The sequence below is a fragment of the Hyperolius riggenbachi genome, chromosome 5 (genome assembly GCF_040937935.1).
Source record: "Hyperolius riggenbachi isolate aHypRig1 chromosome 5, aHypRig1.pri, whole genome shotgun sequence".
Lineage (NCBI taxonomy): Eukaryota > Metazoa > Chordata > Amphibia > Anura > Hyperoliidae > Hyperolius > Hyperolius riggenbachi.
Window position 1 is genome coordinate 47,524,055 of NC_090650.1, and position 23,899 is coordinate 47,547,953.

At 46.5% G+C, this 23,899-nt stretch overlaps 1 protein-coding gene across 1 annotated transcript in view; it reads left to right on the plus strand.

The window, feature by feature from the left end:
• The window catches only part of BMI1 (BMI1 proto-oncogene, polycomb ring finger), an 83,835-nt gene that overhangs the window by 45,725 nt on the left and 14,211 nt on the right, over positions 1-23,899 (plus strand). The window contains exons 9-10 of the mRNA XM_068238250.1: positions 2,258-2,270; positions 16,643-16,778. Of these exons, the coding sequence (XP_068094351.1) occupies positions 2,258-2,270; positions 16,643-16,778 (149 nt within the window). The remainder of the gene's footprint in view (positions 1-2,257; positions 2,271-16,642; positions 16,779-23,899) is intronic.

The window sequence follows — 23,899 nt, forward strand, 5'->3', positions numbered from 1 at the left end:
AGTTATACTATACCCAGCACAGGGCAGTTATACTGTAGCCAGCAAAGTGCAGTTATACTATACCCTGCAGAGGGCAGTTATATTGCGGCCGGCACAGGGCAGTTATACAGTACCCAGCACAGGGCAGTTATACTGCGGCCGGCACAGGGCAGTTATACTGTAGCCGGCACAGGGCAGTTATACTATACCCAGCACAGGGCAGTTATACTGCGGCCAGCACAGGGCAGTTATAATATACCCAGCACAGGGCAGTTATAATATACCCAGCACAGGGCAGTTATACTATACCCAGCACAGGGCAGTTATACTGTTGCCGGCACAGGGCAGTTATACTGTACCCAGCACAGGGCAGTTATACTGTTGCCGGCACAGGGCAGTTATACTATACCCAGCACAGGGCAGTTATACTGTACCCAGCACAGGGCAGTTATACTGTACCCAGCACAGGGCAGTTATACTGTAGCCAGCACAGGGCAGTTATACTACACCCAGCACAGGGCAGTTATACTGTAGCCGGCACAGGGCAGTTATACTGTACCCAGCACAGGGCAGTTATACTGTTGCCGGCACAGGGCAGTTATACTATACCCAGCACAGGGCAGTTATACTGTACCCAGCACAGGGCAGTTATACTGTACCCAGCACAGGGCAGTTATACTGTAGCCAGCACAGGGCAGTTATACTACACCCAGCACAGGGCAGTTATACTGTAGCCGGCACAGGGCAGTTATACTATACCCAGCACAGGGCAGTTATACTGTTGCCGGCACAGGGCAGTTATACTATACCCAGCACAGGGCAGTTATACTGTAGCCAGCACAGGGCAGTTATACTGTAGCCAGCACAGGGCAGTTATACTACACCCAGCACAGGGCAGTTATACTATACCCAGCACAGGGCAGTTATACTGTAGCCAGCACAGGGCAGTTATACTACACCCAGCATAGGGCAGTTATAGTGTAGCCAGCACAGGGCAGTTATACTGTACCCAGCACAGGGCAGTTATACTGTAACCAGCACAGGGCAGTTATACTGTAGCCAGCACAGGGCAGTTATACTATACCCAGCACAGGGCAGTTATAGTGTAGCCAGCACAGGGCAGTTATACTGTACCCAGCACAGGGCAGTTATACTGTAGCCAGCACAGGGCAGTTATACTGTAGCCGGCACGGGTAGCTATACTATGCAGTGGGGTTACTGTTGTTTTCCATGCGGTTATAGCATCACTTCTCTGAGAGGCAGAATATACTTATAGCTTTTTGTTGCATGTATTTTATGCAGTAGTGGCAGTGGCACGAGAGAGTTCATTGAGTTTAATCTGACAACTTCCCTCTGCGCCGAATCTAAAGATTTGGCTGTGATGTTATAAGAATGGAGTAGTTATAACTGTTATTAGAACTTTGCACAGCTCGAGGTTCAACGCGATGTCAGTGTGTACCTTATTACTACGTTGCATCTGTAACATTCCAGCTCATTATAGTGACACCCCTCTACTAAGTAGATGTGCTTTATCTCCAATAAGTGCTTAATTATAGTGCTGTAGCTATTGATTAAAGCGCTGCATATACACAGTAGATATAGAAATGTTGCACCTCTAGTGACACGTCATTACAGTGCTACAGCTCCAGTGATACCTTACAGTGCTGCAGCTCTAGTGATATGAACGCTGCACCTACACAGTACGTTATTTTAGTGCTGCACTTCTAGTGAGTACCCTGTAATCGTGGCGCACCTGACTGCATTATTATATTGCTTGCTGCACCACTAGAAATACGAGATTATATTGCTGCAGTTCCAGCGATACATTATTATTCTACTGCAGCTGTAGTTAGTACCTTATAATAGTGCTGCATCTCTAGTGATATATTATTACAGTGCTGCAGCTCCAGTGAGTACCTTATTATATTGCTGCACAGTACCTCTAGTGATGTATTATTACAGTGCCGCAGCTCCAGTGAGTACATAATATACATTGCTGCAGCTCTAGTGAGTACCTTATTATATTGCTGCACAGTACCTCTAGTGATGTATTATTACAGTGCTGCAGCTCCAGTGATACGTTATTACAGTACTGCAGCTCTAGTGAGTACCTTATTATATTGCTGCACAGTACCTCTAGTGATGTATTATTACAGTGCTGCAGCTCCAGTGATACGTTATTACAGTGCTGCAGCTGTAGTGAGTACATTATTAGATTACAGCAGTTCTAGCGAGTGCCTTATTATAGTGCTTCACCTCTAGTGATTTATTATTACAGTGCTGTTGCTCAGGTGAGTACATTATTATATTACTGCAGCTCTGGTGAGTACTTTAGAAATGCATTGAACCTTAATTCAGGACGTGACTATATCGCCGTAATTCGTGTTATCCTTGGCCTGTACTAGACGTGAATGTAGCGCTTCCCCTGAGTACATAATAACATTACTGTATTGCCCTTGTAGTAACGATGTGATTTTAGCGCTGCCACACCAGTGAGTACTTCACCTCTATAGTACATCCTATCGCTGGGATGTCCCTAATATTAATAGCATTGAACCTCTCACAGCCCAGAATAATGATTGATATTAGCAATGATATCACAGTTGCTCCGAGTTCAACTGACACGGCGCTGTACCTTTCGTACATTGACTATGATCGTAGCACAGAGCCGCCAGAACGCAGGCGCAGCGCCCATCTATGGTTGCGGTAGAACACGGCGTCTGGATTGAACGCACAAGCTGCATAGAGCACAGCGCGAGAAGGGAGCAGATACATTGTAATGGCTCCATTGCAACCGAGGAGAGAGCAGATACATTGTAACGGCTCAAGTGAAGCGCCAGGAGAGAGCAGATACAATGTAGCGGCTCCAATGCAACGCAAGGAGAGAGCAGATACAATGTAGCGGCTCCAGTGCAACGCGAGGAGAGAGCAGATACGTAGCGGATCCAGTGCAACGCCAGGAGGAGAGAGCAGATACATTGTAGCGGCTCCAGTGCAACGCCAGGAGAGAGCAGATACATTGTAGCGGCTCCAATGCAACGCCAGGAGAGAGCAGATACATTGTAGCGGCTCCAATGCAACGCCAGGAGAGAGCAGATACATTGTAGCGGCTCCAATGCAACGCCAGGAGAGAGCAGATACATTGTAGGGGCTCCAGTGCAACGCGAGGAGAGAGCAGATACAATGTAGCGGCTCCAGTGCAAGGCGAGGAGAGAGCAGATGCAATGTAGCGGCTCCAGTGCAACGCGAGGAGAGAGCAGATGCAATGTAGCGGCTCCAGTGCAACGCGAGGAGGGGGGAGATACATTGTAGTGGCTCCAGTGCAGCGAGGAGGGGGGAGGAACATTGCAGTGGCTCCAGTGCAATGCGAGCAGAGAGCAGGTACACTTATATTATTTTCAGTAGAGCGCGAGGAGTGAGCAGATACACTGTATCGTTTTCAGTACAGTTCGAGGAGAGAGCAGATACATTGTAGCGGCTCCAGTGCAGTGGGAGCAGGGAGCAGATACATTGTAGAGGCTCCAGTGCAGTGGGAGCAGGGAGCAGATACATTGTAGCGTCTCCAGTGCAGCGCTAGCAGGGAGCAGATACGTGGTAGAGGCTCCAGTGCAGTGGAAGCAGGGAGCGGATACATTGTAGCGGCTTCAGAGCAGCGTCAACAGAGAGAAGATACATTGTAGCGGCTCCAATAGGTGACGTCGGCGTTGAACAGTGAATTGCAGCGTGTACACCGGTGTGTGCAGCCCTCTCAGGCAGCCCTGGCTTCTCATCATCACATCCAGCCAACATAAATCTAGTGGGCATCTCAGTCTCTGGAGTTCTTTGGACGTCCTCCTTGGAGCATGCTTACCACCAGCAATCTTTTTATTTTATGACCATCATCGATTTATAAGGTCCCCATGGTTTTGATATAAATAATAATAAATAAATAGTAACGTTCCAATAACTCCCATGATCATCGTTATGAAGCCCATCACCGATCAATCGATAACCCACAGATTCCCCCCTAAACAATCGTTATCATGGATTTCTTAAAGAGCCAGTCCATTTCCACTCGACACTTCTGCGCCTCTGGGATTAGGACACCCCATCCAGGACAAAAAAAGACACGATTTTCTTCTATACAAACAGAAGTATGGATGGGATGGCTAGAGGCTGATCGATTTTAGAGTATTGGGGAGTATTTTTAGATTGCCCAGTTTGTAGCCGTGAACAGGGAGATAAACCACAAAATGATCTTTGGGGGAAAATAAGCTATAAAAATAATGTCCCCTCCATCCATTCGGTACTGAAGAAGAGAACACTTGCTTTGAATTCAATCATCAGTTCAGTTGTAGGGGGATGACATGAGTCAGATAGTCAGATCGAGCTGTTTTAACTTCAATCGTTGGGGGGGGGGGGGGGGGGGGGGGGGGGGGGGGAGCTGGTTTAGTAATATAAGAAGAGATGTACACTGAACCACAGTGTGATTGCTTCAAGTATCCAATCAGTAATAGGGGGGGTTTTAAACAAAAGACTCTCTCTTCTCTGCACGTGATTGGGCGCTGCAAGTGAACACTGAAGACCAGGCAAGTATACCCGTGTCCACTTCCCCTACCCAGTCCTGTGCAAGGGCATGTCTATTTTTTTTAGTAATATTATATATTTCGGATTTCCCCTCGCCTGATTGTGACTTGAAAGCAACATTTTTAGGTCCATCTAATGTATTTTTTTCTGTATTAAATCATCTGCTTTGTAGCTTGTATCTGAATGTTAGGCCCCCACGCCATGTGCAGCCCCGATTATTGTATGTGGATCGCGTCTGAGCTACGAGTTCATCTGGATTCTGGTGAAAATCGGAATTAAAATAACGAATTTTCAGGGAGTTGGTTTCCAGCTGTTGCGAATGCTGCGCTATGTATGGCGAACTCCCATCGCATGGCACAGAAGGGGGAATGTAAAGTCTATGGATGGGCTGCTGCACACTGGCGGCTCTGCTGAGTGCAGTGAGTGTGTGTACATTGTCGAGTGCAGTGTTGTACACTAATTCCCAGGCCGCCCTTAAGGAATGAGACCACGTGACTGCGCGGGGCGGGGCGGACTCCGAGCCATTTTGGGGACGGTGTCAGTTTCCAGTGTGAGGGCTCCAGCGAGCGGAGCAGCAGCAGTAGAGCCGGAGTGCCGCGCGGAGGGATCCGGGCCGCTCGTGCAGCGCAGGGACTGGCAGAGCGGCGCGGCAGGCAGCAGCAGGAGCGGAGAGCGGCGTGCAGGGGAAGCAGCAGCAGCAGGGAGCGGTGCGCAGCAGCAGCGTGCAGGGGAAGCAGCCGAGCCAGGACAAAAGCGCCTGAGGATGGTGTAATCGGCTCCGATCCGGGCAGAAGAGGCGGGAGCGGCGGATCGCTCCGGAGGAAGAGCACGGGAAGGCGGGGAGGAGGAGAAGGGGGACCCCCCCTCCCACCACTGGCTGGCTGGCCTGGAGAAGGGGGGAATGAACGCAGTGCCCGCACTGACAGCGTCTGCAGATCGGCTCAAGATGGCCGCCCCTGGGCTGCTGCTCATCCGCTGAGCGCCCCCCCTCCCCCGGGCACCGCATTGTCCCCGGACCCCCCCCGCATCAGCAGCCACCCCCGATCAGCACCCCACGGTACGTGCACAGGCGGTGGGGGTGGGGAATTGGTGGCGGAGGAGGAGGGGGGGTGTTTGTCTGCTGTACGTAAATGAAGAGGAGGGGGAGTGAGTGAGTGAGGGGGGTGGGGTGCGAATGCTGGAATTTGTATGGGGGGCACACAGGTAGCTGGGTGGGCAGGATCGAACACGTGAAGCAGCAGAGGTGCCAGCCCATGCCATGGCGATCTCTCCTATAACCTCTGTATTTAGTTGTATGCCCCCACCCCTTCTGCCCCAAGTCAGCGAACCCCCTCCCCTGTTCCTTGTCACACATTTCACTGTGCCCCCCCCCCCCCCCCCCCCCCATAACTGTACTCCAAATTGCTGTCCTGGGTGGCAGGGAGGTCAGTTGTAGTAGAGGAAGTGTAGGTGCCAGCTAATGTCGCCTGGTACGCATGTAGGGTGAGATTGTCACCCCGGGGTGCTCCAGGCTCCCTCTTTTCATGGCCACAAACAGGCAAACCTCTGTGTATTGTCGTGCTAGCCAGATATTTGTATTTTGCGCATTCATTGTGTAACAGATGTAATGTTATGTAAATATATATATATATATATATATATATTCATGTCGCCGTGGTGTGTACATTTGTCACTTCATGTGCACCCTCCTCCTTTGTATTGCTTTGGCTGAGCTCTGCTCCTGCTGCTGGGGGATCTGGGTTTGTGTGACAGTAAATCACATTTGCCAGCGTAGCTCACTGGCCTTCACTATCCTCCTCCAGCGAGGGAGCCGCCGTACAATCCTACTCTCCTTCCCTGCCTAAAAACCTGCATGATCCCAGTGGGTCCCCTTCCTGCCTGGGCTACTTTGTTGCCATACACTTTGCATAATGGGTCCGGGCCGGAGGGGAGATCCCCGACAACAGGAGAGGGGAGAGCAGTTCAGGTTCAGCTGTTGTTGTTCCCGGTGGTATCCCTGGCATATGGTTTTAAGTTGTATTGTCGGCTGCAGGATGGGGATAACCCGTGTGTGCTGGTAACTTTGTGTCCGCTCCGACGCGTGGTCTGGGGAATAACCTATGTAATTGGCTTAAAGCAATAGTGACTGTCTGATTTTTATGTGAATATATTATGTATTTTTTCGTCCTTTAAATGAATAACATATAATCCCTGAGAGATCATTCCATAACCTGTTGTGTCATTTTTCTAGAAGACGATCCCTACCCGACCATATATATTTCCATACAGTCCATTATATATTTCTTTCTGGATAAAACGATCACGTTTAACCCATTGCAGCCTATATTCCCACAGAGCTACCGCCTATTAACCTTTTTTTTTATAAATAGGCCTCTGAAATAGTTTAATTCTAAATGTCGGTTGTCTTTGTTGGTTTTGTATCTCGGATGGTTGCTGAGAGTTTGTTGCATTTGTTTTTATACAGAACGAGTTACATTTTTTTGCTGTACAGACTTTTTGGCTCTGGAAGTTTCTATTCATATAGTTCTGACAGTGGCTAAAGTTTCACCAAATACCCTATTAGCCCAAAAAGATCAGAAAGGTGCAACTTGATTATTAAACGAGGCTCCTTACCTTGTGATTGATGACAATGTACAATCATGTACAATCTCTAATGGACACATTAGCCAGATCGTTATCTTTATGGTGAGGTATAATTTAACGGATCATAAGGCTCCATACATGGGTTCCTTTTGGTTGTAGAAATGGGAAATGTGTATATACAGTACAGTATACACCCGCCAAAGCTGAGTGGCTGGACAGTCTAATGATATAGTGGATGGTCTTGAAGCACTGGGGTTTCTGGTTCAGATGTGGGCCTTGGTATGCTCTCCCCTTGTGTGCCCTTCTGGGTACATCCAAAAACATACAAATGACTTAGATGGTTCAAAAAAACAATGGTCTAAAGTCTACAATGGCAACATAAGACAAGTGACTATGGTAGGGAATGTACATGACTGTATGCAGCATGTAACAGCGCTGCGGAAGATGTCAGCGCTATATAAATAAGTATGCATAATCATTAAAGTCCTGTCCTCTTCATTTTTTAAATTACCCAATTATAACTACACAGAATTCCATTGCTGATCCCATACCTGTTTTATTACATTCTATGATCTACAGATAGGATTTGTTGTCTATAGCAACCATTGGAGATGTCTACCCGAAGTGAAGTAAGGGATGGTGTTGCTATGGTAATTGGTAAATGGTCAGCCGACTGGTCCAGTCAGTCGGTTGTAGCAGATCCGGTAAGGAGGCCTCCCATGTTGTACAGTTGTAGGCCACTGAGTTCACTAATAATTGTATGTTGTTTGTACGTACAGTACAAAATCTACCAGCTCTGCCGATCTGGCCGCCCAAATATTGATGGAAAAAACTTACCTAAACCCTAATGGATGTTTCTACAATAGCTAGTTAAGTGCAGTGAGTATAGTGTCAGCCCTACAGTGTACTGTGCTTATTCCGCACTACACTATGGTCATAGTGATATGTATATACGCGAAATAATTCTATTACATTCAAAATATGTTGCGTATTAATTGCCTTATGTCTATAGAAAGTATACCGCCTGTCACCATAATACTGTAGCCGAGATATTTACTGAACTGAGTACACAGTGCTCCTGTCATTGAACCATAATGAATGGCTGTGTCGCCGTATATCTGTCACTTTATGGTAAGTTTAGTATGATACGACATATACTATAGGAAGTGTGATGTAGTTTTGGAATTGCACCACTAATGCACTACCATAGTGCTGCCGCTATTGCCGGTATTGTAAGTACAGTATAGTTACTTGTCTAAAGTACTCAATATAAGGGTGGCGCTATAATAATTTATTTCGCTGCAACTACATTGTATTTATAAAGTTAGTCACTTGCTGTAATTGCCCCATTCATACAGGAGAGTATGGCGCTCTCAGTCGCAGAGGGGTGTTATCAGATTGCACTCTATGGATCATATTCTCACTATAACTACTTGCTTTACAGAGCTATTAGTATACTCTGCTTCTCAGAAAACTAATGCTATAACCACACGGAAAACAAGTGTCCCTACCATGTGCTTGCTGCATTAGTATAACTGCCCTGGTGCTGGCTACAGTATATATAACTGCCCTGGTGCTGGCTACAGTATATATAACTGCCCTGGTGCTGGCTACAGCGTATAACTGCCCTGGTGCTGGCTACAGCGTATAACTGCCCTGGTGCTGGCTACAGCGTATAACTGCCCTGGTGCTGGCTACAGCGTATAACTGCCCTGGTGCTGGCTACAGCGTATAACTGCCCTGGTGCTGGCTACAGCGTATAACTGCCCTGGTGCTGGCTACAGCGTATAACTGCCCTGGTGCTGGCTACAGCGTATAACTGCCCTGGTGCTGGCTACAGCGTATAACTGCCCTGGTGCTGGCTACAGCGTATAACTGCCCTGGTGCTGGCTACAGTATATAACTGCCCTGGTGCATATAACTGCCCTGGTGCTGGCTACAGCATATAACTGCCCTGGTGCTGGCTACAGCATATAACTGCCCTGGTGCTGGCTACAGCATATAACTGCCCTGGTGCTGGCTACAGTATAACTGCCGTGGTGCTGGCTAAAGTATATAACTGCCCGGGTGCTGGCTACAGTGTATAACTGCCCTGGGCTTGCCGCATAGTATAACTGCCCTGTGCTGGGTACAGTTTAACTGCCTTGTCCTAGCCGCACAGTATAACTGCCATGGGCTGGCCATAGAGTATAACTGCCTTGGTACTTGTCGCACAGTATAACTGCCCTGGGCTGGCTGCACTAGTATAACTTCCTTAGCCGCACAGTGTAACTGCCTTGTCCTAGCTGCACAGTGTAACTGCCTTGTCCTAGCTGCACAGTGTAACTGCCTTGTCCTAGCTGCACAGTGTAACAGCCCTGGTCACATGGCCGAGTCGACTGAACAGCACTACAGTCTCACAGGAGGCTAAAGAGAGTGCAAACAAAACTGGAGCAGTTACAGTAAAAAGTTGGAGGGACCTGGCCAAGTAGTTTACTTAATCAGAATCATACATACAGGCGCATGGCTGGGACCTGAGTACTGAATTTACTATAGCGAGAGGTTTACTAAATCTGTTTCCTATAATAATCTACTGTATCAAGCAACTCCATGCTCTCAGGAACACTGGCTGGTTGCTCTGGGCAACAGCTACATTTTTGGGACTTATTTTTTTCGACCAGTTTCGCTGTAGCAAGAACCTCTCTGCCCTGGCTAGTAATGCGGTGACATGGCTAATATAATACACTGCACAATCTCTGCAGCGATATTACTGCTACACTCTATAGAAGAGGCTCAGTCACTAGAACGTGCTAAATAAGAGGGCTGCATGTTCCCCTCTTCCACAATCCTAGTGGTCCCGGGTTACCAAGAACTAACTGAATCCTCTGTAGAGTACTGGAAGAATGGAGATACAGCCGTGCAGTAGGTGCAGCGTTGTAAGTGAAACACTCATACTGGAGGGGTAGCCGCTGTGAACTTTACTCATCTCCATACTAGAAGCGCCGTGCTGTAAATATAGTTACAGTACATATTAGATGTGGGTTGGGAACTCCATATAGCTATTAGTATATACTGGGGGTGCAGTACTGTTACTGTCCATGCTAAGTGCAGCACTGTAAAATGCCTATAGTGTCTGTACCTACTATTAAAGCGAACCTGAACTCTAAACTTCCTCTCTGTCTAAAAGATAAGCCACCGCCTAATAACTTTTAAAGAAAAAAAATCCTGCAGTTCTACTTCCTGCTTACATGGAAGCAGACATATTGTTAACATCCTGTGTTTAACAATAAGCTTATCTGCCCTGGCAGTCAGTTGACACCAATGAGAGATCAACTTACAACTATTGCTTGGTCACAAATGAGGGAGAATTAGACAGGCTGAACTCTCTAAATACATACAGGGTGCATTTCTCTGTTTTCCTTGTGTCCTGTGTGTCCAGGTCCACTTTAATGCCTGTAGTTACTGTATATACTGTAAGTATTGTATTGCATAGAGGCAATGTATGGTGCTGCAAACATTAGCGCTATAATACTATACTATATACACCCATATATTAAGTAGGTATGCTTTACCTCCAGTGATACAAGCGCTGCACCTACACAGTACTATATAGCATGCTGGGCATTCAGTAATATATATTATTCGTGCTTCAGCTCTATTCAGTACGTTATTATAGTGTTGTACCTCTAGTGACACATTATTATAGTGTTGTACCTCTACTCATATAACAGTGCTATAGATCTAGTGAGTAAATTATATTGCTGCAGCTGTGGTGATACGTTATTGAATAGCTTCATTTACAGTTCTGCATCTATAATGATACATGTTATATATTACTGCAGCTCTGGTGAGTACATTGGTTTGAACTTATAATCAGGACGTTATTATCGCTGCGCTCTGAAAGATGATTTTTGACTTGTACTATACATTACAGCGTATTAGTCTGTACTAGACATTAATGTAGCGCTACCCCTGAGTACATTACTGTATTGCCCTTGTAGTATACCAGTACAGCGCTCCACCTCTGTATACAAATATTACAGCGCCAGTCCTGGAATGTCATTTTAGCGCTACAGCTTTATAATAACGCTTAACCTCTGCGTGCGGTGTTCCTTATCGCAGGAATGTCCCTAATAATACTGAACCTCTCACAGCCCAGAATAATTATTGATATTAGCAATAATATCACAGTGGCTCCGAGTTCTACTGACACGGCGCTGTACATTTCGTACATAGACTATGATCGTGGCACAGAGCCGCCAGAACGCAAGCGCAGCGCCCATCTGTGGTTGCGGTAGAACGCGGCGTCTGGATTGAACGCAGAGCCTGCATATTTTGCGCAGCGCAAGGCGATAGCAGATACATTGTAATGGCTCCAGTGCAGAGAGTAGATACATTGTAACGGCTCCAGTGCAGAGAGTAGATACATTGTAACGGCTCCAGTGCAGAGAGTAGATACATTGTAACGGCTCCAGTGCAGAGTAGATACATTTGCTACAAATGTATCTACTCTGCACTGGAGCTGGAGCTGGCTCCAGTGCAGCGCTATGAGAGCACCTACAAATTGTAGCGGCTTCACTGCATTTTGAGGACAGAGAAGATACATTGTAACGACTCCAGTGTGTAACCGAGAGGACATCTCAGTCTCCGGAGTTCCCTGGACGTTACAATAAACGGCAGTGCTCCTTGGACCGTCCCCATTGGGGGTGTATGAAGAGGGGTGGGGGCTCGTGTGACCCCGGTCTCTCCTTCCATCCCTCCCTCTCAGCTCTTTGTCTCTTCCCTGAACTGTACTAGGCACCCCTCTCGCTCTCCTGCTCCCCTCCCCCGCCTCCTGCACTTCACATCTCTCTGTACTGTGGTCGGATCTCCGACTATTACTGGAAGGGAGGCAGAGTGAGTCCACGGTGTCCTCCCTCTCTGCCCTGCCTCCCCTGTCACTGATCGCCGACACCCAAGCCCCCCCAGACTCGCCCCCCCCCCCCCCCCCCCCTACCATCACCACCTTCTGAGAGCACACCAGATCGCACACGTGGATCTATCTATAGAATAATCGGAATCGGTCTCTTATGACCAGTCTTGTACTTACTGTCCAGTAAAGAGTTAAATAAAATTCTCAGGTAGTTGCCCCCAGCACCTTTTATTTAGCTTCGTGGCTGGGTTTCCTACCATCTCCAGGCGATGGCAGGATGCCAAGTGTAAGTGTAGGTTGTCATGGCAACGGGAGGATTGCAGCTCGGGCACACTGCAACCTTCCTTTTTCATCAATAAAACAGCCTAGCTGGCAGCTCCGGGGTCCTCGCCTGATCGGGTGGTTGTCCCGGGTGGACCTCCATGTGCCTCATCTCCCTCTTGCGATGGCAGCAAGGGCAGGGCGACCACAACATGTCGGGGGAAAGGGGTGTTCCATAGACCTGTACATCATTGTCCTGATATTCTCATCACATCGGAGGGGGGATTCTCCGGGACATGTAATTATTTATGATTTCTCCTCCCTCTTTGGAAAGATCCAACATATTATATCGCACCGAAGTCCTGGTTTCCTGCCTCTTACTAACCTTTCCTTGTCTTTTCTCCTCTGTCTAGTGCCTAACACTAACCTCTCCAGTGCCTAACACTAACCTCTCCAGTGCCTGACACTAACCTCTCCAGTGCCTGACACTAACCTCTCCAGTGCCTGACACTAACCTCTCCAGTGCCTGACACTAACCTCTCCAGTGCCTGACACTAACCTCTCCAGTGCCTGACACTAACCTCTCCAGTGCCTGACACTAACCTCTCCAGTGCCTGAAGGTGCCCACTAATCAAACTTTTTTTTTTTTTTTTTTTTTTTTTTAATCTATGTAGATGGGTAGACTGAGTGAATATGCTGCGAATGAATATTTTATGTAATCCCTCATATAACATATAAATTATAGTATAAACAAAAACAAAAAAAGATTGTATGATCAACTTTAACACTAACCTCTACCTTTTTTTTCTGCCTAAAGACTGGTACATACATCCAATTTTGATTGGCCAATGACTAACCAGCAAGCTCATGGTGACCCAGAACTCATTGGGGTGTGTAAGTTCTGGGTCACCATGAGCTTGCTGGTTAGTCTGTGCCTCTCAGATTTACAAGCCCTACTCCATAGAGCCAAATTAATCCATGCCATGCACTGATGAGGATCAAACAATCCGAAACAGTCTGTATGCATGTTGGATTATTATGGCTCTGTACATATTAACAAGCTGACACATCATTGCATTCCAGCGGTTCTGGAGGTGTGTTTAGCTTCTAAGGGTACAATGGTTAATTTGCATATATTCAGCAGTGTTGCTCTGGGAGACATCTCAAGCTCACTCCAACCTGAATTATCGCAAATTCTTTCTGTTTTAGGAAAGCAAACTTTTGTTTTGATTGGCCAATGATTGACCAATTTTACCGCCACCATCTAGTATGATGGCTTACCTACACAATCTTTTCATTGTATTTAAAGTGTACCAGAGCTCAAATAAAGAAAGATTTATACATACCTGAGGCTGCAGTCATCGGAGGGCGGCAGCGTGGGAGTGATCCGAGCGGATGGGGCTGGAGGAAGCCCCAGGGATGTATAAATCTTTTTATTGATTTGAGCCCTGGTTTCCTGAAGTGAGAGTGATATGGAGGCTGCCATATTTATTTCCTGGCTATTCTGCTGATCTTCTACCTTTTTTAATAATTTGAGGCTATGTTTACAGTCGGACGTTGCGGAGCTGCGTGATAGTCTTGTAATGCCGCTTACCGCACTGCAATGCTAATCCTATGGCATGTTCACAGTGCGATGTTAGTGTTGCATTGTAACGTGTAGCGTTATGGTAACACTGCTGCAGTGTGTTACCTCTAAACGCACACATTACCAAGTACAGGAAAGCTTACTTTTCATTGCGTGTATGCTTTACTGTACCTACTGTATGTGATGGTAACACAGCATTTATCTGCGTTACCCCCCCTTTTATTTGCGTTGTAATACTGTGTTGCGACTTTAACATCACATCACAACGTGACGTCCCACTGTGAATGTAGTCTCAGCCATAGACCCTGAAAACACATATGTAGATCAGATGTTTCCGACATTGTCAGATCTGACAAGATTAGCAGCATGCTTGTTTCTGGTGTTATTCAGACACTATTGCAGCCAAACAGACCGGTACATTTTTCACGCCGGCAGGCAACTGGTATTGTTTTTAAAGGGGGAAAAAATATGGCAGCCTCCATATTATCATTTCAGTTGTCCTTCTGTTGGTCCTCATGCTACATGTAGGCGATAAGATTGGCCAATAAAGGCGCGTACACACACCTGATTTATTCAAACAACGGGTCATTAGACCCGCCCACGGGGCGGCCATTCTAGCGACAGTTTACGTGTGTGTTCAGTCTGTCGGCAAGCTAAGGCTCCCTGCACACTGCAAATCCGTTTTCTGATTCCGATTTTCAATTCCGATTTTCCGTGAATATGTTCAACAGAAAAACGGATCAAAAAACGCAGCATGCAGTAAAGTTTAAAAATCTGAATCTGAGGTAAAAACCAATTAAAAATCTGAATCGGAAATGCATGCAGTGTGCAAGAGGCCTAAGGCTGGTTTTGACTGATCTGCTTGGCGGATCGGTCAAAACCAGCCTCATCAGCCTGCCGACAGAATGTACACACACGGAAACTGTTGTTAGAACGGCTGCCCCACGGGCGGGTCTGACGACCCGTCGTTTGAATAAACCAGGCGTGTGTACGCGCCTTTAAGCTGTGTACACACGTAAGGTAAGTATTTATTTTGTTATGAACCATCAATGACTTATCAGCAGCAGATAATCTGCTTGCACACACTTCTTCATGCTTGCGCATTGCGCACATAAGTTAAGAATATCTGACTATCTCATACACCCCTCCATAGGAAAGGACTCGTGTCAGGAAAAAAATCCCCCAGGATGAATTTGACATATTGAGAGACAAACCTCTTTCATTGTTCTGTTTTTAGGTCATTAAGTACCGATACATTTTTCTCACAGATTATCTGCTGATCGGTTATTTTCTTAAGTTTGATATCAAGTGTGTACACAGCTCGAAAAATTGACTTAGTGCCCTAAAATGTTAATGACGAAAGAGGTTTGTCTCAATCTCAAATTCCCTTCCACAAAGACGAGCTCGAGATATTTCTTAACTTTTGTGTTCACAGTAAATGGACTTCAAAAGCATTACTTGGATCTTTTGCATGAACTGATTGTTTGCATGTGTACAACATTGTTGGGACAATCCTATGCAGTAGATTGATTCCTTCTTTTCCAAAGATTTTTATCTTTACGTGTGTATGCAGCTTAAAGGGGAACTGAAGTAAGAGGTATATGGAGGCTGCCATATTTATTTCCTTTTCATCAATACCAGTCGCCTGGCAGCCCTGCTGGTCTACTATTTCTCTGCAGTAGTATCTGAATAACACCAGAAACAAGCATGCAGCTAGTCTTGTCAGATCTGACTTTAAAGTCTGAAACACCTGATCTGCTGCATGCTTGTTCAGGGGCTATGGCTAATAGTATTAGAGGCAGAGGCTCAGCAGGGCTGCCAGGCAACTGGTATTGCTTAAAAGGAAATAAACATGGCAGCCTCCATATACCTCTCTCTTCAGTTCCCCTTTAACAACACCTTGTTTTGCCTATGCATATAGGCTGAAATGTTGGGGGCACCGCTTCACTGCAAAGTGCTAGGGCCTTATATCTCTATACAGCTGTTTCATATGATCTGTGTCGATGCCAGTGAAAATTGTGCAATGCCTTCTCTTTATTTTATCAAGCCATGGTTCTGTTTTCACATTCATGAGCCTGATGGGGGTCTCTCCCCTATGGGTGTGTTACAGTGACAATCATCTGCAGGGTCTCCATCACCCACCTTAAAGAGAACCCGAGGTGTGTTTAAAGAATTTTATCTGCATACAGAGGCTGGATCTGCCTATACAGGCCAGCCTCTGTTGCTATCCCAAACCCCACTAAGGTTCCCCTGCACTCTGCAATCCCTCATAAATCACAGCCATGCTGTGAGGCTGTGTTTACATCTGTAGTGTCAGTCTCAGCTGCTCCCCCGCCTCCTGCATAGCTCCGGTCCCTGCCCCCATCCCTTCCCTCCAATCAGCAGGGAGGGAAGGGATGCAGGCGGGGACTGGAGTTCTGCAGGAGGCGGGGAGAGCAGCAGACTGACACTATAGAGATAAACACAGCCAGTTCTGACAAGCTGTTTGTCAGCAGCGTGGCTGTGATTTATGAGGGATTGCAGAGTGCAGGGGGACCTTAGGGGGGTTTGGGATAGCAACAGAGGCTGGGCTGTATAGGCAGATCCAGCCTCTGTATGCAGATAATATTCTTCAAACCCACCTCGGGTTCTCTTTAAAGGAAAAAAAAAAATCTTGTTAGCCCCCCCCTTATCGCTGTGCTACATTTGCTCATTGTCCTCTGTTGTGATTTGTTATAGGAAAAGCATTGACCAGCACTGGGGGCCATCTGTGAATTATTGACTGTGTTTCCTTGCAGAGACTGAGAAAGACAGCAGCAATCATGCATCGGACAACTAGGATTAAAATTACTGAGCTGAACCCCCATCTCATGTGTGTCCTCTGTGGGGGATACTTCATCGATGCTACCACCATCATTGAGTGTCTTCATTCTTGTAAGTAAACAAGAAAAAAATAAATATGGTTTCTCCTGCAAATATTGCTATAATGTAGTATTTCTGAATTTCTGTGACGGTGATTACTAGTAGTTTTATTATATTACAGTCAGTACCCTACTTACAATACAGTTTTGTTGTTTTTTTTTACATATTTTTGTTGCTAAATGTTAAAGTATTGTATAAAATGTTTATAAAACTTTACAGTGAACACAAGGTGAGAATTATATGGAGGCTGCCATATTTAGATGATTAAGGAGCCATACATCGCTCCGATACGCGTGAGCTTTTTACTTGTACACTGGTAATGGATTAAGATGGATTTACAATAAAGTATTTTTTCTACTTCACCCTACCTCCTGGTGTAGCGGGACTTCCTTGGATATTTATGCCATATTTATTTCCTTTTAACCAATACCAGTTGCCTGGCTATCCTGCTGATTGACTGCCGCTAATACTTTTCGCCATAGACCCTGAACAAGCATATGCAAATCAGGTGTTTCTGACAAGATCTGCATGCTTGTTTTTGGTGTTATTCAGACACCACTGCATCCGAATAGATCAGCAGGGCTGCCAGGCAACTGGTATTGTTTAAAAGGAAATAAATATGGCAGCCTCCATATAATTCTCATTTCAGTTGAACAGAAGGACAGCGAGAGACACATCCATGGTTATGAGGCTGGAGGAAGCCCCGGGTAAGTAAAAAAAATAAAATAAAAAAAAAATCTTTGCGTTGAGATCTCTGGTTCTCTTTAAAGCAAACTGAATAGACACAAAAACATAGTTTATACTATATGTACAAATCCAGTGTTGTCCAAAAGTAAATCATATATCCATGTTCACTATATTGTATCTAACACAGGACTCAATTTACAAATTCAGCTTACAATCTCTGGAATGGAGGCCACCTGTATAGGGGAAAAAGTTATGTAGTTTCAACTGGGTACCATTTGTGTTGCAGAAGATGTTCTGTCACTCTGAGTAGCTTCTTCCATTACTGTATGAAGAACTGCTTTGTGTTAGATGCAGCGTTGCTCGCTGGATTCCGCGGAATTGAGATTTCCGCGATTCCGGTCGGAAAATTGGCAATTCCGTTCCGTCGCATCGGAACGGAATTGCTATAGTGCTAAACGGTAATTCCAGAATTGCTATGCGGAATTCCGTCGGAATGCAAATTTTTTTTCAAGCCAATCAGAAGGAAGACCCTAGACTGAAGCTTATAAGTGAAAACAGGATTTCTGCATGAAAATTTGAATTTCTGCACCAATTAGAGTCTTAAGAATAACCATAACACAGGGGCCTAGGGGAAGGGAAGGGGACAGACAATCATTTTCCCAAATTCCACTTGGTATTTCCAACCCAACCGCCACAATTGTATATCAATCAATAAGACGTGACCTGGTTGCCGTGAAAAAGGTAATAATTTATTAATTGTTAGTGACCCATCAAAGCATAAAATGGTGTACAAGACACATCTTAAGAATAACCAACCAATCCTACGTTAGCAACCAGCTCCCTAGCTACCTAGCAGCTATCCCAATCATTTTGTATATAAGAGAGGTGTGCAGTCACGAAGCTTGTGGGTTTCAGTCTGGTGTTGGAGAGACAGACCCATATTAGTTGTTTTAACTTTTAACATAAAACAAGTCTTTGTTAAAGACACCCCCCCCCCCAGAGATGTCTTCACTGTGTTCACAGCAGGTGGGAACATTTTGACAGAGCAAGAGGTGAAGAGAGTTGTGGATTATTTAGATCAGGAACCCTCTACTCAATCTGAGGAACTTGAAGCTAGTTGCAGCACCAGTAGTGGCCGCCAGGTTCCTCATGACCAGAACCCGACCACAGCTGATTCTCTTGACGAGGTTCCTTCCTCCCAGTACTCTGCTCCAGAAGTAAAGCACACCTATGTCGATGAGCGAGATGTGGAGACGGTTTGGGAGGAGGCATTCGAGGAGACCATGGGACCAAGCTCCCAAGAAATTCTGGGTTCTGTGGTGACAGAAATGGCCACTGTTTTCTTCATCCAGTGTCACCAGTCAACATCATCATCACCACCACTCAACTACAGAGGTGTTTGGTGGCTAGGTGGAGGGTCCAGATGAGTCACTTATTGAACTAGATAATATTTTGGATGATGAGGTGGCTGATTAAACGTGGTTGCCACCTGTTGGTTTAGGCACTAGCAGGTGTGAGCAGCTTGTACAAACAGAGCAGATGGTTGGCCAGCAGCCTGCAAGTGCTTTCCTGTCTGTCAGTACCCACCACCAGTCAAATGCTGAGCATCGAGGTGCTAGAACAGGTCGTACCACTCCTGGACGTGCACGCACGTCCCCTGCATGGAATTATTTTACTGTTCTGGAAGAAGATGAATCCAGGGCAGTCTGTTCTGTGTGCCATAAATCGGTGAGCAGAGGCAAATCGGGCACCGGGTTCGGCACTTCAGGGCTGATAAGCCATCTGCGCAACCACCACAGACTGGAGTTTGAATATGTAAAAAATTACAATAAGCTGGGTGGAGGAAAAGCAGCAGCAACAGGCCCCTCCTTTTTTTTTTTTTCTCCTACTCGTCCTGTCCCTATCCAACCTGCTCAGTCCCATTCTACTTCAAATCCCTCTGCATGCCAGGCTGGTAGAGGACTCCAGACCTCGGCAAGAACCTCATCACCCTTGTTGGTTTCGTCTGAATCCAGCGTCAGGCCTCTGTGCCAGAAATGTTGCAGAGGATGCGGATGCTCCCTGCAAGTGATCCTTTTGTTGTCAAAAACAATACGCTCCTGGCAAGGCTGTTGGGCCAACAGCTGCTGCCCTACCAGTTTGTGGACTGTGCCCCCTTCCGCAGACTGATGAACAGTGTTGTTGGATCCCCAGCCGCCATTATCTTGCCAGGAATGCTATCCCTGCCCTTCACCAGCACATTGGGGAGTGCGTCGGCTGGTCTATGGATCACGCTGTTGATGGCAAGGTGCACTTCACTATGGATGGCTGGAGCAGCAGGCATGGGCAGGGAAAGTATCGAACTTTTACCTCCCATTGGGTCACCCTCCATGGTGCTGCTGAGGAGGGTGCAAGATCTGGGGCATTTCAGCTGGTGGTGCCGCCACGTGGGTTGAAGGGGAGGCCTGTTCCACTTCCCTCTGCTACCTGGTTTGTCCAAGGCCAGTCTGCCGTTGCTGAGCCTCCCAGCAAGTGGTCCCGCTCTTACACTGGTCTGCAGCACCATCGATGCCAAGCAGTGCTGAAACTGGAATCCATGGACGAGAACAGGCAAACCGGATCTGAAAACTGGAGACATGTGTAGTGGTGTCTGATAATGGTGCCAACATGCTGGCCGCCATTTCGGAAGGTGGCTACACTCACTTACATTGCTTGGCCCATGTCTTCAACCTTGTAGTCCAGAAGTTTCTACGAACTTTTGATGGATTGAAGGTTGCTGTGGCCTCAGCATGAAAAGTGTCAGCCCAAATCCGTCGCTCCGCAACCGCCACCGCGGCCTTGAAACTGCTGCAGCGCCGCCATAGCCTGCCGCAGCACAGGCTTATTTCCGATTGTCCGACGCGGTGGAACTCCACCCCCTACATGCTGGAGAGGTTGTGGTAACAGCGCATGGCGGTCGGGCTATACCTGTCTGAGACATCTTCCACCAGAACAGGGCCACTGGACTACATTGCTGGGGACCAGTGGCAGCTGATTGGACAGGTGTGCAAAGTGTTAGAGCCGTTTGAGCAGGCAATAAAGTGGTCAGTGAGGAGCACTGCAGCATATCAGAGGTGCTCCCTCTTGTCTTCATGCTGGACAAGGCTCTTGACAAACTGCTCGAACAGGGGGAGGAAGTCCTACTGAACAGTGGTCAGTCAAGTGGGGGAGTGAGTGAGCATGCTCCAGTCCTGGATGAGGAGGCAGAGCTTGTGGAAGCGGAAGAGCCGATTGTCTTGGGGTGGGAAGAAGATTCTGATTTGGAGCTGGAGCATGACGACAGTTCTGACAGCCAGGAAGAGATGATAAATGGCAGACATCTCTTCCCTATGGCTGCACATATGCTCCAGTACCTCCGGAAGGACCCCCGGATTAAAACTCTAAAATCAAGGCTCGATATGTGGGTGGCCATCATCTTAGATCCCCGGTGCAAGGGGAAAATGCACCAGTTCATACCCCCCTCCCAAGCAGATGCCAAGATGTGCCAGATCCGGGATGCCCTTCTTCGTTGGGTAGAAGATGCGTTTCCTGCACCTGTATCCCGGGCCCAAGCTACCAAGCCTCATCACACTCGGCAAAGGTCTGGTGGTCCCACTCCCTGCAGCAGCACCAATAGCCAATCTGTGAACCTGCTGAGTATGCTGAGGGAATTTTATCAGCCAATGCCAGATAGTCCTTCTAGCAGCAGCACAACAAAGTGGTCACTGCCAGCGGCTGGCCCGTATGGCGAATGATTATTCGGGGTCGGCCAGTGCTCCAGACAATACGGAGAGTAATGATGACCCCATGGAGTATTCGACAAAACAACTGGATACCTGGCCTGAACTTGCTCAGTATGCACTGGAGGTTCCTGCATGCCCCGCCGCCAGTGTTTTCTGAGCAAGTATTTAATAATAATAATAATAATGGCAGTATTTGTATAGCGCCTTTCTCCTGTCGGACTCAAAGCGCTTGCGAGGCAGCCACTAGAGCGCACTCAGTAGGCAGTAGCAGTGTTAGGGAGTCTTGCCCAATGAACTCCTTACTGAATTACTGGCTTACTGAACAGGCAGAGCAGAGATTCGAACCCAGGTCTCCCATGTCAGAGGCAGAGCCCTTAACCAGTACACCATCCAGCCACTGCTTTAGCGCTGCTGTTGGGGTGGTCACCGACCAACGGACCCGTCTGTCCACAGACAATGTGGACATACTAACGTTCATAAAAATGAACGAGTCATGGATCAGTGACAATTACAAGGCCCCTCTCACTGATTCATAAGATGACTACCACAATACAATAATAGGATACTGACTACAATAATTGGCCTAAGACAACTCCTGCTGCTCCAAACAACATTTTTTTTTTTTTTTTTTTTTTTATGACTGCGTGGAACCACCTCTAGGTCCCATGGCCTACAACTTCTCCTGCTGCTCCAAAAAAAATTGTAATGACTGCCGTGAAACCACCTCTAGGTCCCATGGCCTACAACTTCTCCTGCTGCTCCAAACAAAAATTGTAATGACTGCTGTGGAAGAACCTCTAAATCCCATGGCCTACGACAACTCCTGCTGCTCCCAAAAAAAAAAAACCAGCCACTGGGTCCCATGGCCCACGATGTTTCAAATGAGATTACTGAAATTGTACCGCCGGAACGCAATACCGCCGGAATGTAACGGTCACGGAATTTTGTTCTGACGGAATTCCAGATTTCCGCGGAACCGGAAATTGCACTTTCCAATCATCCCTAGTTAGTTCCTGAACGCATCTGCCAAGAATGTAGCATGTATACGGCAGCCCTGTTGTGTCTCTGAGAGATCCAGATTGCCTGATCCTCTCAGCCAAGGCCATTCATTGTTCTCCTGTTTACACCTCTGAATTGCAACCTCCCCCCTCTCAATAGCAGCAGGACGTGATTGGCAATGGTCATGTTTTGGAGAACTCATGGAGAAGCATGTGAATTGTCTGATCACCTGACAGATTAGATCTCTAATTTGCTGTGATGACATCCTGCTTTACCACATGATCATGACTAGCAAATCGGAGACTCGCATGTCTATCACGTGAATAAACTGATCACATGCTTCTCCATGAGTTCTCCAGGACATGGGCCATCGCTACTTGTGAGAAGTTGCTCAGTAAAGGTACAGAAACAGTCTTCAACAAGTGAGAGCATAAAGTGTCCAACTGAAGCTAATCTATTTTATTTTTTTTACTTTGTTTTGTTGTTGTTACTATGCGGGTGAAAATCTATGCTATTTATAAACAGTATTTAGTCAAGATTTTATCTGTGCGGCCTTCATCTCTCTATCCAGGTAGCACGGTTTTCATGTTTTGTACTTGTATTAATTTTGTGTCTGTGTTGCTAGTTACTGCAATGTCTTATGTAGGCTAGATAGAAGACTATTCAGGTCAATGTTGTTGGGACAATTATTATGTTTTTAGCGATCATGCTTTTTAACTTTTTGTGATGTTGACACACTGTATGATTAGGTAAAAATGTATTTATTTTTTATTTTTTATTTATAGGACCTCTCACTATTTACGTGCTTGCTGTCAGTTTCATATTTCTACTGTATTGCCTATAGAGATGTATAAGGCATTTTAGCTGCTGTCTGCATTTTCCTGTACAGATAATATCCGACTTACATACGACTTGAGTTATTGTTTTAAGCCGCATCTACACGAGTAGATGCGGCCGCGATGCTCCTTATCAATCGAGCCGCTGATGCGGCTCGATTGATAAGATCCGACAGGACGGATCTCCGCACCGCCGATTCCCTGCTCGCTCCCCGCGAGGGGACAATGGCAGGGAATCGTGCGGGAGATAAGCGGCGCCGGCGGGGACGAGCGGGCACGAGCGGGGAATCGAATGCGGCGCGGCGAGCGGGGACGCGGCGGGCACACGGAAGAGGCGATCCGGCGGCTAATCGAGCCGCCGGATCGCTACAATGTAGCATGGTGTAGATGGGGCTTAAGAGATGCTAACAAAGTTGTCTTCATGTACAACAATGGTTTCCTTTAGAAAATCAAGAATGCGTTTGTACAAAAAAAAAATGTATTTTTTCACTAGTTAACTATGAATATTTATTAAAACCACAAAAGCGAAATGCATAAAAAACACACAAAAAAAGCAAAAGCATAAAAAAATGCAGAAACGCCTAAGGCAGAAAACTGGATCTGGATAGTGAAAGAGAGAAAACTGACAAAATGTTTTAATTCTTTCTAGCACCAAATCTCTATCTCCATCCCCTTCTGTATCTTTCTAAACTTTGTAGTTACACAACGATTCATTTTCTGTTATATGACCTATGCACAGCAATTTAACTTAAAATGGACCTGAACTCTTGCACAAGTCAGAAAGAGAAAACCAAGAAATTCACTCTGTATGTATTTAGAGAGTTTAGCCTGTGTAATTCCCCCTCATCTGTGACTAATCACAACTGTAACT